Source organism: Tetrao urogallus (genome assembly GCF_951394365.1).
Source record: "Tetrao urogallus genome assembly, chromosome: 9".
In the NCBI taxonomy this organism is placed as follows: Eukaryota; Metazoa; Chordata; class Aves; order Galliformes; family Phasianidae; genus Tetrao; species Tetrao urogallus.
Window position 1 is genome coordinate 12,455,858 of NC_136822.1, and position 15,959 is coordinate 12,471,816.

General features: G+C 38.4%; 1 protein-coding gene across 8 annotated transcripts in view; it reads right to left on the reverse strand.

Annotated features, from left to right (window-relative positions):
- Positions 1-1,395: 1,395 nt before the first annotated feature.
- Positions 1,396-15,959, reverse strand: part of OPA1 (OPA1 mitochondrial dynamin like GTPase) — a gene marked incomplete at both ends in the record, with an annotated part of 47,442 nt that continues 32,878 nt past the window's right edge. For all 8 annotated transcript variants that reach the window (XM_079539809.1, XM_079539807.1, XM_079539808.1 and 5 more), the window contains one exon: positions 1,396-1,460. In XM_079539809.1, coding sequence (XP_079395935.1) covers positions 1,396-1,460 — 65 coding nt within the window. The remainder of the gene's footprint in view (positions 1,461-15,959) is intronic.

Sequence of the window (15,959 nt, forward strand, 5' to 3'; positions counted from 1 at the left end):
ACATGAAGGTAATTATATTTTTGCTTTTTTACTTGAAAAGGTTGGACTCGTTGGAATTGTAAAGGCTACCTTTCTGTATTTTACACAATCAATTTACTTTGTGCCTACTGAAAAGGGAAGATTTAGAAAGGAAACCAGTCTGTGCAATGGCAGAAATGAAATGTAATCGGCCATGATTCCAAGGAACAACAATTAGGAAGGAACTGGTAAAAAAAAAAGCCCCCATTGGTATCATTTCCTGAGCCAAACCTTTTAAGGTGTCAGTGAACAGCAGTCTGCACTTTCACCTGAAAGCACTGGAATTCCTTGAAAGTCTCTCAAGAGTTTTGAATTTAACAAAATTCACAATTTCCCCTCAATATCTCAACACCATGCTTAAAATCTGTACCAGAGTGATCAGAGACTGTTTCAGTACAGAGCATAACTGAGAAATGGCATGACTTTGAAGGGTGTTTTAATGTACACACAAATACAAAATCTTTATGTCAAACTTTCAAGAGCATTTACAGCCAAGAAACCGACAACAGATAAAATCCCTTTATGAATCTGATCCAGCTCCACTGTACAAGACAGGTGACAACAACAAAAGCATTTTTTCCTATCAGGAAAAAAGAACTCTTAAATGAAGAACTCTGGCAAGCTCCCAGGCTATCTCATCAAGACACAAATCAGGCTCTTCTGTCACATACAAGTAGCTTCAAAAATTAAAAAAAGCAGGCCGGTTTTGATTGAGTTTCTCAGTCCCAGGAGACATTTTCTTTTTTCTCTAATGTTTCACAATGCTTCCCCAAAAGGTCAGATACAGAATGGGACACGAAAGCATTTTTGTTCAGTCTTCTTTGTGCATGGTATCCTCGAAAGGTCTGCATTCCTGTGTTAAGTTGCTGCTGAAATAAAGAGGAGATTTTAAATCATGCAAATATATCAGAGCCCTTAGGCCTTTGTTTGCAAGAAATATTACTGAGATACGAAATTTAGGAGTGATCTAAGTGCATATGATTTTTATTTACAATATATAATGCCTACAAAGAAGAGATTTCAAAACGCTTTACAAGCAAGAAAATTGCTGCCTTAATTTTCATTCCAGTTCGTTACAGACTGTCTCTTAACACAGAAAGAAACAGTGAACCAAGAGTAACCAAATCTGAACAACTAGCCATTAATTGTATTCCTACTAAGTTTCAGCTTTTATGCTACAAGCAGATATGAAAGTACAGTTTTACATGTTAGAAGCAAGCAGCAGCAGCTGCCAGGCATTGGAACAAAATAAAAAGGAATTTTCACAAAGCCTGTGTGCAAATACATCCAGGAGACATGAATAATTATTTTATACTGAACTGCGAAAAAATTGCAATAATTCTTTTATCACCTGCACACCATTACCTGCTTGACAACCTATTTTTCTTGATGGAGGGCTTCTATGAAGGCTTCAAGTTTTTCCTGGATTTCCCGAACTTTTTCTGGAGGAATTAAAGAGATGGCAATTAAAACATATAACTACTTCAATTCTTCCACATCAGAAGAAAAGAAAGAGTCCACTTTGAAGAACTGCTGCAAACACAATTCACGATTATCACACTTCATTAATAATTCTAAAATTTCCCAAAGCAATCTTACAGTAGAAAAGAAATCCCATACCTGTATTTCAAAAAACTGAGGCTTCCATGAGGTCATGCACAGCACAACTGCCCTACACCTGCTATGCTGTGGAGAACAGGGACAATTCCCTAAGCAAGTGTCACAAACGCCACTAATCATTCTAAGAAGAGTTAAAAGCCAGTGACCTTCCATCAGGCAGAATTTCAGGGAAGCAAACATCAACATTCAACACCCCTCTACACAAGGGAGGCACGCACAGTATTAAGAATGTTTAAGGCTTACACTTCCTTGCATTTGGGCAGTAATTAGAAGGATGGGGGCAGAGCCTCATTTTATATAAAACAATACAGCTGGGGGCTTCTTTCTTGACAAAAGCATGACTAGAACACAATTTCAAATAGCAGTAGTAAAAAGGCAATGGGGATTGGGAAAAATACAGTTTTAGGCATTCTCAGCAACTCTTCTCCCAGTCCCATTCGATACTTGTTACCATATAACCTATTTGATTTATTAAGCAGTTTATGGAGCAAGATTTAGAACCTAACAGGAATTGAAAGCCTGCAAGCTTTCCTGCTTCCCTCTCACCACGTCTTCACTGAAGCTTCTTCTGCGTGTGATCATAGCCATGATAAAAGCACAGGTCAAGAGCACGAGGGAAGTGGTGGGAAGTGCTATGATACACAGAAAAGTTAGAGAGAAGAAACATGTAAGAAATGTTTCCCCTCCATAAAACAAAAATACTACTGGATGAGAGCTGCAAGTTTCATTGAGATAAAAGTTTCGAGTTTTTCTTTCTTCCTTTTATAAAACTTTTATATATTCTTTATATATTAATATATATTCATTATATATTAATGTTTTCTTCTCTTTATCAATACCATAGTTGTAAATGGGCTTTGCTGAGCTGAAGTAACAGCAAAACAGAAAGGAAACAGAGTTGGCATCCTTAAAAACAGGATACATAAACATTGGGGGGGGAGGGGAGGGAAGCAGGAACAACAGGACCTCAAAGAGGAATGCAATAGCAATGTACCCAAGGTAACTGAAAGTTTCATCTAGTAACCCAGTCACAATCCCACAGATAATGCTGAACCCATTTTAGAGGAGTAATAATGCAAAACTCAACAAAATCCCATAGCCCTGATATTGTAGAAGTGGAGAATTTTAATTGGAATTTGAAGTAAAAGAAGGAAAACAGCCTGAAAGGGAATGAAGAGGCCTTGGACTTCCACCTTTAAAGTACAGTATTTAGGTGATGAAGGGCAAATCCCTTCAACTCTCAGCACTTCAGTGTCCCCTTCCCCAGCACTTCTTATCTACTACCACAGAGCACCTGCTGGCTTTGGTATTAAATGAAGGTTACATATGAGGGTGAAAGCTGTATGTTTGGAATTTGTGGAACAGCGGTAGCTGATTTTTACTAGAAAAAAAAGAAGTCTTGATTCAGTTCAGCTAACATAACTTTCGAATGCTGACAGCGAAAAAATAAAAGTCCCATGATCACTGCATCCCTATGAAGTTAATTTGAAGAATTGCTTTATTCTCAAAGTAGAAAAGTGGGTATTTTTCTTTTACATGTCAGTGTGTAAACCTATTCTGCAACAAAGCCAACAACACTACTTAGCCAGCTACGTAGCACAGCTCACAATGGATGCTTTGCCATTGCTTATAAAATTAGCATGAAAAAAAAAAAGCATCCTTTGACTTTGGACAGAGTCAACCCAATTTTCAACGTTATTAATCCTGCATCTTCCTCTCCAAAACAGAGCAGCAGTTCCCAGTGGCAACTGGAGATCAGCTCTCATTAGATTAGTGCTCTTAATAGCTTTGATACTATATGTATGTAGTTACTATATATATATAAACTGATACATTTCTTTCCAAATATGCTTTTTACATTGATCAAGCCATCGGCTTTATGAAAGCAAAGAGATTTAGCAGTATTAAATGCAAATATTTTCCCTACTCAACTACTCGCTTATGTCGTATTAAAGTCTTGAAAATTAATGGCATCAGCAAAAATCTCTAATTATATCACCTTTAAAAAAGGTTTGTGCCAACAAAAGCTATTTTAATTTTCTGATTAGGGCATATTAAAATAACAGGATACCAAATATTTATTCCACCAAAATGCACTGAATCAGCTGTGTTTGTTCAGGGAACAGACACACTAAAACTGCCTCCATATTACAGGTACTTTATTAGTTTTTATACTTGGACAGAATTGAAATGATTGCTTAACTGTAATAATTATGAAGTCTCGAGGTAATTCAATACTTTGAAAAAACAAAAATTTGCTAGCTATTCTTAAGAAAGAGCAGTTACAATGACTGCCAAATAGCAGCAGTTCCTCATGCTCTGCCTTGTACTTCTAGCAGCAGCAGCAGCTAGCATTGCGCTCCTAGCAGCAGCACCAAAAAACAGATTGCTAATCTACTTATTTTTAAAATTGGGGAATAGCAGAGTTATGCACTGACAGTACACACCTTAATACATCAGTAAACATAAAGTGTGGCAGTTTTCTGAAGAGTAGAGTGGAGTGTCTGCAGTTCTGGGTAGTGGTCAATAGGCTCACCAGCACCATGTGAGGCCAAATGCCTCTATTTAAAGAAGCTTTTGAATGCAATTCACTTCTCTGTGAAATAGAGAAACTGCATACCCAAATTTGCATCATTTTCATTGACAACTTGATAAAGCCTCCCTGAAAACAAAACGTGCTCCAATTTACAGGAGTATGAACACATCAAACCCAGAATATCACTTGGGTTTCAGACACAAACACTGCACAAGGAAGTTAAAAGACAGACTAAGTGACGTATTGCTCCTTCCATGTATTGTGATACTTTCTCCATGAAGAAGTAAACCTTGGATTAAAAGCATTCAGTTGCTGCCAAATGATTTCTGTATCATTCTCAATTACCCCAGTACCTTTACGCAACACTCCAGTAGGCTGGAAGGAACTACTGTCTTACTATACGATGCTTCACAAGTTTAAATATGTGCTATTGCTTATGGTTACCCATAGCATCTAGAAAGAGCACAATGTCTTTGACATTGTCAAAGCAGAGCTGAAGTTGCCACCTGTTAAAAAAGTGATCCAAAAATCAAACGGCATCAACAGAGATCAACTGTAACTGAACGTGTTTCCATCTTCAGAGCAATGAAAATCACAGGCCTAGGGCAATGAATGGCTGTCCTACTTCCCATTTACTCTGTGTTTACCTAAAAGATAAGCTGGTTCATACATCAACTCCTTATGCCTCTTGATCTGGTCATGAATATTCCCATAATCCTTTCACCATATCCCATAAAACTTCATTGACAGAATGAGGAAATTCTTTCCTCGGATGTCATGAGATCCTCATTCATGCTCAGTCTATCCTTATCTCCATATGAAACGATATTGTTACCCATTCATTTTCTTTTCATTAATCCTGTGATACTAGATCTGAAAGGCTCGAACCCAGACTAATTGGTCTGTAATTAGGATTTGGATATGCCGTGAACACAAGAAAACCCACACTCACAGACAGAGTTTGCTTTTCATAATATTATAAGCTCCTAAGAAGAAAACCTCTTCAAATATTCATTCTTACAGGGACTGCAAGGTCACTGATGGCAGCCTGTTATAACTGAGATTATCTACCAATTAACAGTGCAGAGGTCAGGAAATCACTTCTAACACAAGCTGAAACAGCTAAAATAGTGTATCTATCAAACAAAGCTCTAAATAGAAGGCCAAGTAATCTTATAATAATATTAAAGAAATTATGAAAGTAAAGTATGTTACCAACTTATTCCAACAAGGCTTTAAGTAGCAAGAAAAAAAATATAGTTTCCAAGTGCATTAATTGGTTTAATGAGAGATGCAACCTCTCTCCACAGGACTGGTCTTGATTATGCTTCTAAAGGTAAACGAATTTTCAGATATTCAAAGCACACATACCTAGATGTAAATAAGAAATGGGTTTAGCATAGAATTTTTAAAGAAAAATCATGTCTCCCTGCACTACTGCTTGGAGGAAGCTGCGTGAGTATTTTATCATATGAAGCAAAACAAAAAGCTTCCCTGTTCCCTGTTTACAAGTTTGCCCATATGGCATCAATTTCCAGTTGCAGCATAATGAAAAATAGTAAACTCTTTCTGGACAGAGATCCATCTTCATTTTATATTTCAGTGCAGCGTATGATAGCATGAAAAAGCGTTATAATATTTGCTAATGCCTCACTGTAAATCCTCCCATTCTACAGCAAAGCGATTTCTACCTCCAACTACTTTTACATGGCTTTGATGTTATGCTTTGGGTTTTGGTTACAGGTCAGTTGTTGTTGGTTTTTAAAAAAAAAAAAAAAAAAAAAAAAAAAATCCAATCTTTCTTTCTTAATCCCTTTGTTGCCTACGAACATTGCTACTGCTTGCTATGCTACTTCTGTGTTATGGTTAATTAACCATAAAGGCAAAAATCTAGAATTCACTGCTGTGAATGCATCATCTTTCCTCTGGCAAGAAGGAAAGCCCGATCTGTAGTCAGATTTCACCAGAATGCCCAGAAGCAACTGTTAAAAACTGGAAACACGGATCCACAGTTTCTTACTGAAAGCTGAGTTCCAGCTCAGGGCTACCTAAGTCACAGATCCCACACGTGTTCTCAACCCCCTGTGCACGGCCAGGTGGAGAATTAGAAAAAAAACCTCCTCAAAGTTCAGCTTTTCGCACCGCATTCCTGAATTTTCTAAAGGCCAGGCAAAAGCAACACTTGTTGAAACAGTAAGAGGCAACGCACTAAAAGCCACTCTAAAAATGGCCTAGAAAGCAGACTTCCACCCTGCTACAGGACCTGCAGCTACACGCTTTCTCTTGTCTCACAACCGCAGCCTATCAGCTCCTATAATTCACCCATCGTTGCAGGGTCACGTCCTGCTCAAGTTTACAAAATCCTTTGGAACTACCCATCACATTTTTTTTGCCGGTTTCCTCTCGTTCACATACTGTGTTTTCCTCTGGATGAGGACAAGGGGAAAGCTAAAATTTTAAGAGGGGAAAAAAAAAAAAAAAAAAAAAAAAAAAAAAAAAAGGCAAAGCCACCCAGGCTGCCCTTAAAGAGAGAGAACATCATTTATCAGCTGCAAAGACAGATTTATAAGTAGAGGGCCCCCTCTGTTCCTTTAAGGCTGCAAAACAGATGGGAAGTGAATGGACAGTCAAAGGGTCAAGAAAACACACGGGAGGTGCTGCTTGTCTGCTGTATGTATGTTCCCAGCATAAGAAAGAGGTCAAGATTGTAACTGCATGGCTGGGTGCTGGAAAGGCCTTTTCTTTAAGCTGTTATAAAGACAAACACTGTTCCTCATCCTGCTGTCAAACTGTTATAAATATTGGTTTGTCAGGAGTTTCAGCATCTACTTTTTTTTATAAAGAGGCTGAGCAGGAGGATGAATCACACAAATGATTCTTAAACAAGTAGCTTATTAGTGTGATAAAGCACTGCAAAACTTTGAGAAATTTAAATGGGATTTATATAGTAAGTAGCTGATACAGTAAACCCACCAATCAATAAACATACACAACTTTCAAAATGCAAACTTGCAGAAAACAGCCAGCATAGCCTTCAGTTACAAGTGGTTAGACTGAATGAAGGTGTGAATCAATGCTTTCCTTTATGACAACGTTTCCTATACCTGCTGCAACGACTGAATTTACAGAAAGCTTAATTGAATTATTTCCACACATTCCAATTTTAAACTATCCCCAGTGGAATGGGATAATTCAGATGCAAAAACTTCCTAAATATGTTTCTAAATCCCCCAGGAATCTCTCTACCTTTATATTCAGAGATGCTGACGACTTTTCTGCTTGCCTTAAATCCCATTGCCATCCTGAGACCACAGGCATTTTAATCTGTGCAACACCTACAATCAGTGTACTCCAGTTATCAGCCCCAGAGAGTCAAGGAGGAGGACAGGAACACATTCTAACTACTGAAGAGTGCATCAGGTGAGATGCTTTCATTATAAAATGAATTAAGCCAATCATTTCAATGTTCTTTCAGAGATACTCATTTTAAAAGCTAGAACATGAGAATTCACTAGACATACTCTTTCAGTACCAATATTAAGATCTCCAGGAGACGGTCAGAACATCAACTCCACAGGTACAACTATCTGTAGCAGACCTGGCTGAAAGTCTCCTTCAGTATGTCATCAGCATGAGAAAACAAAAGGGAAACTGCTTTCTACAAAAATATTCAGAGGGAAAATTGTTCTTTCCTCTCTTGCAGCTGCTAGAGCAGGAAAAGATTGGCTAGACTGGGTATTTAGTCTGCTCTAATAAAATCTTAGCCCTGGGTCATTATAGAAGGGAAAAAAACCAATATCGAAGTTGTCATCACTGAAGTTGCTCCCATTGCAAGTATTAATACTGCATCCTGCTTATTGTACCTGAACAAAGCTATCAGCTACCTGTAGAAAAGAGGATCACTAAGATCAGACTAAAGGGAACCAGATGGCAGCAAAAGAGAACTTAATCTAAAGACCCTTCAGCTATTTTTACAAGGTACTGAGCATCGCCACGTTACTGCAGCATTACTAATAATACCTTTAAGCATCAGAAACAGAAACTGTGCGTCGTGCTGATGAAACTGTGGGTTACTAATCAATCAGTGTCCTGACCGACAGCTGCCCCAGATCCACAAGCGAGACCTCTGCAGCTTAGTGAAACAGCAGCAGCAACACACCTCCCCTGCCTCAGCCAAACAGAACAGAAGCTCACTGTGTTTCTTGGAGCAATCCCCAGGGCTCTTCAGAGTGGTGAGCATGAAGTCCTCTGTGCTTGGCAGGGGCAGGAACACATGAAACTCAGGTACGTGGACGAAGCAGAAGTGACAACTACGTAGACTTCTGACTTTGTGTGTTTCTACAAGTCATTACATGCAAGTCCCACTTGTCTACAGAACATAAACTAAATATTTCTAAAGCATGATGTAAGGTCAGACTAGTATACATTTCTGTATTGTCATTAACATGAGCTTAGTGTACAAAATGAAGCTTAATAAAGGTAATAATCAAGTTTATGAGAGGCACGATGTCTGCAACAGCAAGGTAAGACTTGGGTTCCTTCCAGTCTCCTGTCTCTACGTTGGATTTTTAATTAAAACAGTACTCATAACTCAATCTTTCAACAGAATTTAGTTTTGCTGCTTGGTGGACAGCTAGAAGGAACTTAATAGCCGAATGACAAAGAAACCTCATAAAACAGACTCACATCTTGAATCAGACTTAGAGTTTTCATTTCAAAATAAAACTCCGACTTTGAATGAATCCAAATACAATGGCACTCATTATTTGGGGTGGAAACGGCAAAAAGTAGAAAAGAAAGGCAGATCAGAAATATCACCCAATGACTCATCCAGTAAAAAAAGTGTAAAAAAGTTTGCTTTTTTCCAGTTGGTGCAGAAAGACATGTACAGCTCTATAACTTATAGAACTAAGTTACTTACATGAAGGTTACCATTGAGTTTAGCTATAAAACTTTAACAGTATGAACAACTGGTATATGTTGGTTCTCCACCCAAAATAAAATTAACCAGTAGTTAGCTAGACAGTGATCTAGTATGCTATCAGGAATATTTATGTGAAATTCTAATAAATAAATATGGGAAAATGTGATAATTTTTAGATCCTAGTAACATCTAATTTCAGTTTTTGATAGTCAGAAACTTTAAGTGAGCTTTATTTTATTTTCCATATTTTATTATTATTTTATTTTCTGATAGTGATTGAGCTTTTGTATAGACTTACACGTTAGAAGCAAAGTACAATGTACAACAGCATGAAAAGTCATTGCATTGATTTCCCTAGCTTTCAGAGAGGTGAATGCTATACTCTACAATTACATGCTCATAGCAAACACACACCTACAGAGCTTAGTTTAAAATTCTGCATTTATACAAATAAAATCTCCCCACAGTAAGTACTTACAACTTGATTAATAGCTACTCTCTAACAGCCAGCATGAAAAAGAAAATATCAACCAATTACATGTCTTGATCCTTGCATCACTAAGGGCATTTTAGGAAAAAAAATTAAATTTGGCATACAAGAGAATGACCCTCAAGTACAAGAGGCATGGGTTGAGGCACAGGTCTAGATCAGCAGGCATTAAATGTGTCATTACTCATGTAGCAGTTTATCATTATTTTTCAATGTCAGCTTTAAGTGATAGGCTTCACTTAGTCAGTGACAAATGCGCTGAACTTTTTAAGGATCTGTTTTAGAACCTGGACACCAGAGCCTAACTCTTCATCAATAACTTTAAGAAATCACAGCAGACAGACCTTGGTCATCTGGGATTCTTAAGTAAAGTAAACCATCACTCCATCACAGGAGGCTTACAAGTGATGGATGTTCTCCCTGGAGGATTATTTCCCTCTCTGAGAAGATGCAGCTTTTTAAAGCACTTTCTGCTGTGATACAAAGCAGGAACTACCTTATCTGCATTTTGACAGAGACCATCCTACACATTCTTCTGGTTTTAATTCTTTGGTCTCATGCAGCTGCCCCAGAACTCAAAGGAAAAAAGAACTGAAACACATCTACTAAAAATAACAGGATGCATTTTAGTTGGCTTGCTACGTTCAAAGGCAGGGGAAACGGAAGACATGGATGGCCACACTGACCAAATTCCAAGCACACCACTCCTGACTACGCATCACAGAGCCCCATGTCCTATACAGGACTCAAATGGAGCATGGCAGTCCTGCTGTCACCTGTATGCTGCTGGCACCGGAACAAGCTTGAACTCATTTGACGCACATGGCTCACATGAGCACTTCAATTGATTAAGATTTAGGCAGAAATGAATGTTTCCTAAGTGACAGTCTGCCTCTGATAAGATGCAGGCCATGGAGCATCCCAGTAGGAGCAGCCGGCAGGGGACTGAAGACAGCCACTACTTTGCACACGCTGGAAATGCATTTGATGACTCCCAGGGAAAAATGGCCCCTCTGTTTTTGTCTGGATAAAAGGCCACAGCACCTCCTGTGCAAACTGCTGTCAGCTCAGGGTCAGCTCAGAACTACGTGCTTCTCACAGGCACACTGCCACAACCAGCTGAATGGAGCTGAACAAGACTGCTGCCACTTACATGAAACATCTCACAGCTATGAAGTGACCACATTTTCTTTAAGTAGCTTCCCAAGCAACAGCTACACACCATAGAAGAAAAGAGGGCACAAAATTACTATAATTCTGCAAATTCTTAAAAGCAACTTCTCCATATGGGCTTCCAATAACGCTGCCTTTTTTCCCCCCATGTCATTCTTTGAGAATTCCTTTTGCAGTATAAATGACATCTGTGCATTACAGTCAGCATTTTCAAAATTACACCTTTTTTCCTCTCTTTTAAACATTGAAAACTATGTTGCCTCTGAACATCCACCTCAAACACTGACGTAAGAACTACTAACAGCTTTTTGGCCTTTTGCCCTTTGGTTTCCAGGGGAAATTATCTGAGATCTGCCCATTTAGAGCAGAACCTTTCTCCTACAGCTGAGCTTTTCCCCCCCATGAAACCTTTTAACCTTTTAAAAAATGTAAAGTTCATAACAGAAAAAAAAAAAAAACAGAAGTAAAGGCATTAGAAAGCTAAGACAAAGCCAAGTCAAGGGCATATGTAATCAACACTGTCATGTAGGACAGAGGAAAAAAATCAAAATACTGTTGACAGTCACCTCAAGAGACTGAAATTTAATTAGACTACAGTAATGACCACAATATAGTATTAGTTTCACACAGCATTTAGTTCTGCAGCTAACAGCAATCAAAGAAAAAAAGCCACATAATCGTAGAGCAGGGCAGTGTCTGCAAAGTGCCACTCGCAGACTTCCTCAACTTTGCATAAATGTAGAACGAAAAAAGATGACTTGTATGAGCAAACTGATTTAAATCCAACAGGCACAGAGCCCACTCTGCCAAATATAATGCAAGAAATCCCAGATTCCGAGTTATCAGCTTTCATTTGGAAGTACCAAAGTGCCAGCTTTCTAACTGCACTAAAGTTGATTACACATATGATATTAAATCATTTGAGCTTAAAGACAGTTTGCAAAGTAGAATGCAGCATGGTCTAACTGCAAGGTTTATATTCAGCTATAAAGGATTCAGCAGAAGTATCTTGAGAACTTCAAGTGTTGACATTGAAGCAGTGGCTTTAGATATCTAACTCAGAAGTATTTTACTACAACATTGATTTAGTTTGTTATGTGCTTTAGTCTTAAAAATAATTAAGTTCCACAAATTATTATATTTTACAAGTTAAAAATGTATCGTAGAATTCAAACAAATGGCCCCAAGCTAAGAACTGCCTTTTCTTCATGTGAGGGCTCACTACCTACAGGTTTCAAAAGGCTTTTGTGCAGAACGAAGTCTCAGCTAGCCCAGGACACCTGTACAGGTGTCAGTGTTACTGACAAATGAACTTGCAGGCTGACCCCTTCACATTCAAACCTAGTAAACTCAGGATCAAGTTTCCCCAGGCTTTCTGCAGTGACTTTCCCCACATAAATGCACATGGCTTTATACATAATTCAGTGTTTTTTTGTTTTTTGTTTTTAGCTTGAGAGGAAATAGGATATTGGATGATCTAGGAAATATGCTTTGCATGTACTAGCCTTCTGTGAGATTATCCTGTGCAGAAATCACATTTTCACACGAATAACTTTTATAAGCCTTTATAACACTCATACCTTAGCTGTCTGAAAGGAATAAAGAAGAGGAAGTAAGGCAAGATAGAGCATGCATATTTTCTTAGGCTTGGTAAAATATTTTGTCTTTAGTGAAGTAAACAGCAAAGCTCCTGCTGATGGCCTGACATTAGGATTCACTGTAGGTATTCAGTATACATGCACACCACCTAGCATTGTTAAATGCCACTGTAACACGTATTTGCAGCTTATATTTAGGATACAATACTGGAAAGTCCCACTCACTTTCCCAGATGGTTGAAGCATTCAGATTGTGACAGTCAGAAGGCTTCATTACTGAACAAAATTTGCCGTGCATTTGCTAATGAGGATTATCTGAGAAAAATGTCCACCTCTTACAGTACTTATAAATGTTATGTAAAATATGTAAATAAGCAAACAAAACATCAGAGAGCAGAAAACAAGAAGGAAAAAGGCTGGGCCAATGTATCTTCCCCTCAGATGAAAAAGGCTAACGTCCAAGAAACAAATGCCCACTGTGTGAACAAACGCCCGCTGTGTGCGCCACATTCATGCATCAAGAACAGAGAAATGGTAACCAGAGATGGGAGGCTTGGCACCAGCTCTGCTGCCATGCTCAACTTCGTCACTCCTATAAAGACCACTCATTGCCACCTTGCGTTGGAAAGTTGTAAAGCAACTTAGCTGCTGTGCAGAGTTCACACTAATGAAGTTTCCTTTGGCCTTCAACAGAACAGAAGCGAGTCCAGCAGAGCAGAATTCTGAAAACAGCTGGGTAGTTCTGGGAAGCCCTTCACAGGGTGCTCAACAGCAACAAAAACAGCCATGTTAAATGGTCTACAGAAAGTTAGGTTTCATCCACCTTGTCAGTTCTGCTCTGAACTGCAGAACACTTAACTAAAATTACTACCCTGTTCTTTCTGTTAAGAATATAACAGCTATATATATATAAATAAAGAAGACACTCTTTATTTTGAAATCAAATTTTCTGACATTTATGTTCTTTTTTCTTCCCTTGAAGAAAACATATGCCCACTATTGCAAAGCAGAAGGATATAGCTCTTCCAAATCAGCAGAGAGGGTCTGATGTCAGACAGAATTATGTAAGTAATCAACCGTCCTTAGCATTGCCATCAAAAAGGCCCTGAAGCTCAGGAAATGCCAGTAGTTTCACAGTTCTAACAAGTTCTGCAGGAAAAAAAAAATGTTTTAAATGTATTTAAAATACGAAACCTCTTAGTGGCAGTCTGCTCGAGTATTTAATGTCAATCACCTTGGAAAAGTTGAACAGAATATCACAGAACCACGTAACATATTCTAGCAAATATAAAATATGATGATTATAATACTGAAATATTACTCTATTTTATTTCTTACTGAACCACCCAGCACACAATGTGTTTAAGATACCGATTTAGCTAAGCATACAGGAAAACTCCAAGTAGTGTGTAACATAAGTTTCAAATCAAAATGCTTTGTCCTTCAGCAGTGTGCACAAGCAAGAAGCATCTGACAAGTGGAAAGCAAATGCAAGTCTTGTTGTTGCTGATAAGGCCATCCAATATGTGGTTTAAGACCTGGCTGTGATTTTCAGCTGTCAGACAACTTCAGTGGAGAACTGCACCAGAGTTGTGAGGGATGCTGTGAACAGCAACATTAAACCAGGCTCCTACAATGGCTCAATATGCCTGAAGTGCCCAACCAGATGCATAAGAGACAGAAGCTTCCTTGTTTCCACACCCTCAGAAAAAAAAACAAAAAAAATCTCAGATGTGTTTTAAAACAAAGCAAGGAAAACGAGTAGGCTGAGGGATGCTGAGCTGGCTGCTGTTTCTCACAGAAGAACACGGAGCTGTAGCAGGTAGCCAACGTAATCATCATCTCATTGCTCAGAAGTCAAGAAAGGAAATGAACTATGAGGAATTATTAGTAAAAGACCAGATTAAAAACCAGAAAGAGTTGTAACACAACTGCATAAGTCCAAAATGCAGGTACAGCCCAAATACTGTGTGTAGTTCTGCTCTTTCAATTCAAAAGGGGTTTAGTGGAACTAAGAAAGGGAAAAGAGTGGCAAGGCTGATTGAAATGATGAAACAATGTCCTTGCAACGAGCAACTACACAAATGAGGATTTTTCAATTCAGGAAAAAGAAGAGCAAAAGCTGGTAGCATAAGCATGTATGAAGTCATAAGTAGCACAAAAACTGAATAGAGAAAGATTACTGAATGTTTTTCACAGTGCAAGAACTAGGGAGAACCAAATGAAACTGGCAGGTGGCTCAGAAACAAACAAAAGGAAGTACTTTTTCACACAGTGTGTAGCTAAACTCTGGAACTAATTGCCACAGGATGTTGCAGATGCCAAAGTTTATAAGAGTTCAAAAAGCAATTAGAGAAATTCACAGGAGGAGAAAGAAACCCATGAAGGGCTATTAATCACAAAGATATTACCTCAGGATTAGGAAATCTTGGAACCAGAGATTGTCTGGTCTGCTCTTTCAGCATCTCACAAGTACTGCTGTATGTTTAATCTGTTCTTATTCTTTTCCTTGAGTACCCATACCTGCTCACTGCCAGGGATATTACTGGGATCCACCCATCCCAAGACTTCCAAAACCCTATTAATCCTTAAGAATACACAGCTGAAACACCAGTCCAGGATGTAGGACACAGACAAAACTTGCTCAAATAAGTTCTGGGATTTGTGTAAGCTCTCATTATGAGATTGAGTCATCATGCTAGAAACAGTTTGCCATCAACCAGTATCTTGAACAAATAGTAAAACACATCCAGTGTTCAACGTTAAAGGACTGACAGATGGAAGTATGATAGGGTTGCCATATCAGAAGGAAGCATCTTAACCTCAGGTCTTTAAAGAAGTTTTTGTAATTATAGTTTCCAATCAGGAAGCTGATCTTAGCCTCATATTAACAAAATTGCCCTGGAAATTAAAAGACAAGTTTGTAAGCATTGGAAGAATAATACAGTGGAACAGATTTTCAGTAAGAATAGAGTGCCCCCAAATGTTAACTGATTTAAAGACGGAGCTCAAGATAGATGAGTGAGCTGGATTGTATAAACACAGCTGCCTGCAAGAGAGGGAGAGCGAACTTCATCACACAGGAGACCATTTCCATTCCATTCCTAATTAAAGTACAAGAACTTAACAAATGTGTGTCACGGGAGTGAGGATTTTCTTTCCTTAACCACGGTTCTGATCACCACTGAATACTCTAAGAAGGAAATTACTCATAAAGCCACCTGAGGGTACAATGCATTATGCTCTCAAAGTTTGTATCAGGAGTATAAAAAAACTGCAACACAGACGTGCACTCTAGTCACCATGGGAACGGCAAAGAAATCCCTCTTCACTGTCATTTGCCCATAAAAATTATAACCACTTAGCAATAAAAGCTTGCAGAAAGTAGAGAACATTGCTGATTTGACTACAGGGCTAAGCAGTGGCAGTTTTAAAATCTTCCCATAGGTGCAATAAAACAGAACATGTCATCGTACATCGTTTTGCATTGAATAATGATTATTTCATTAGAAAAACGTACTCAGGATCTGTGACCTCCTGAATCTAAGAGAAATACAGTATAATGATGGTGTTTTAGCTACATAATTTTACAAACGCATA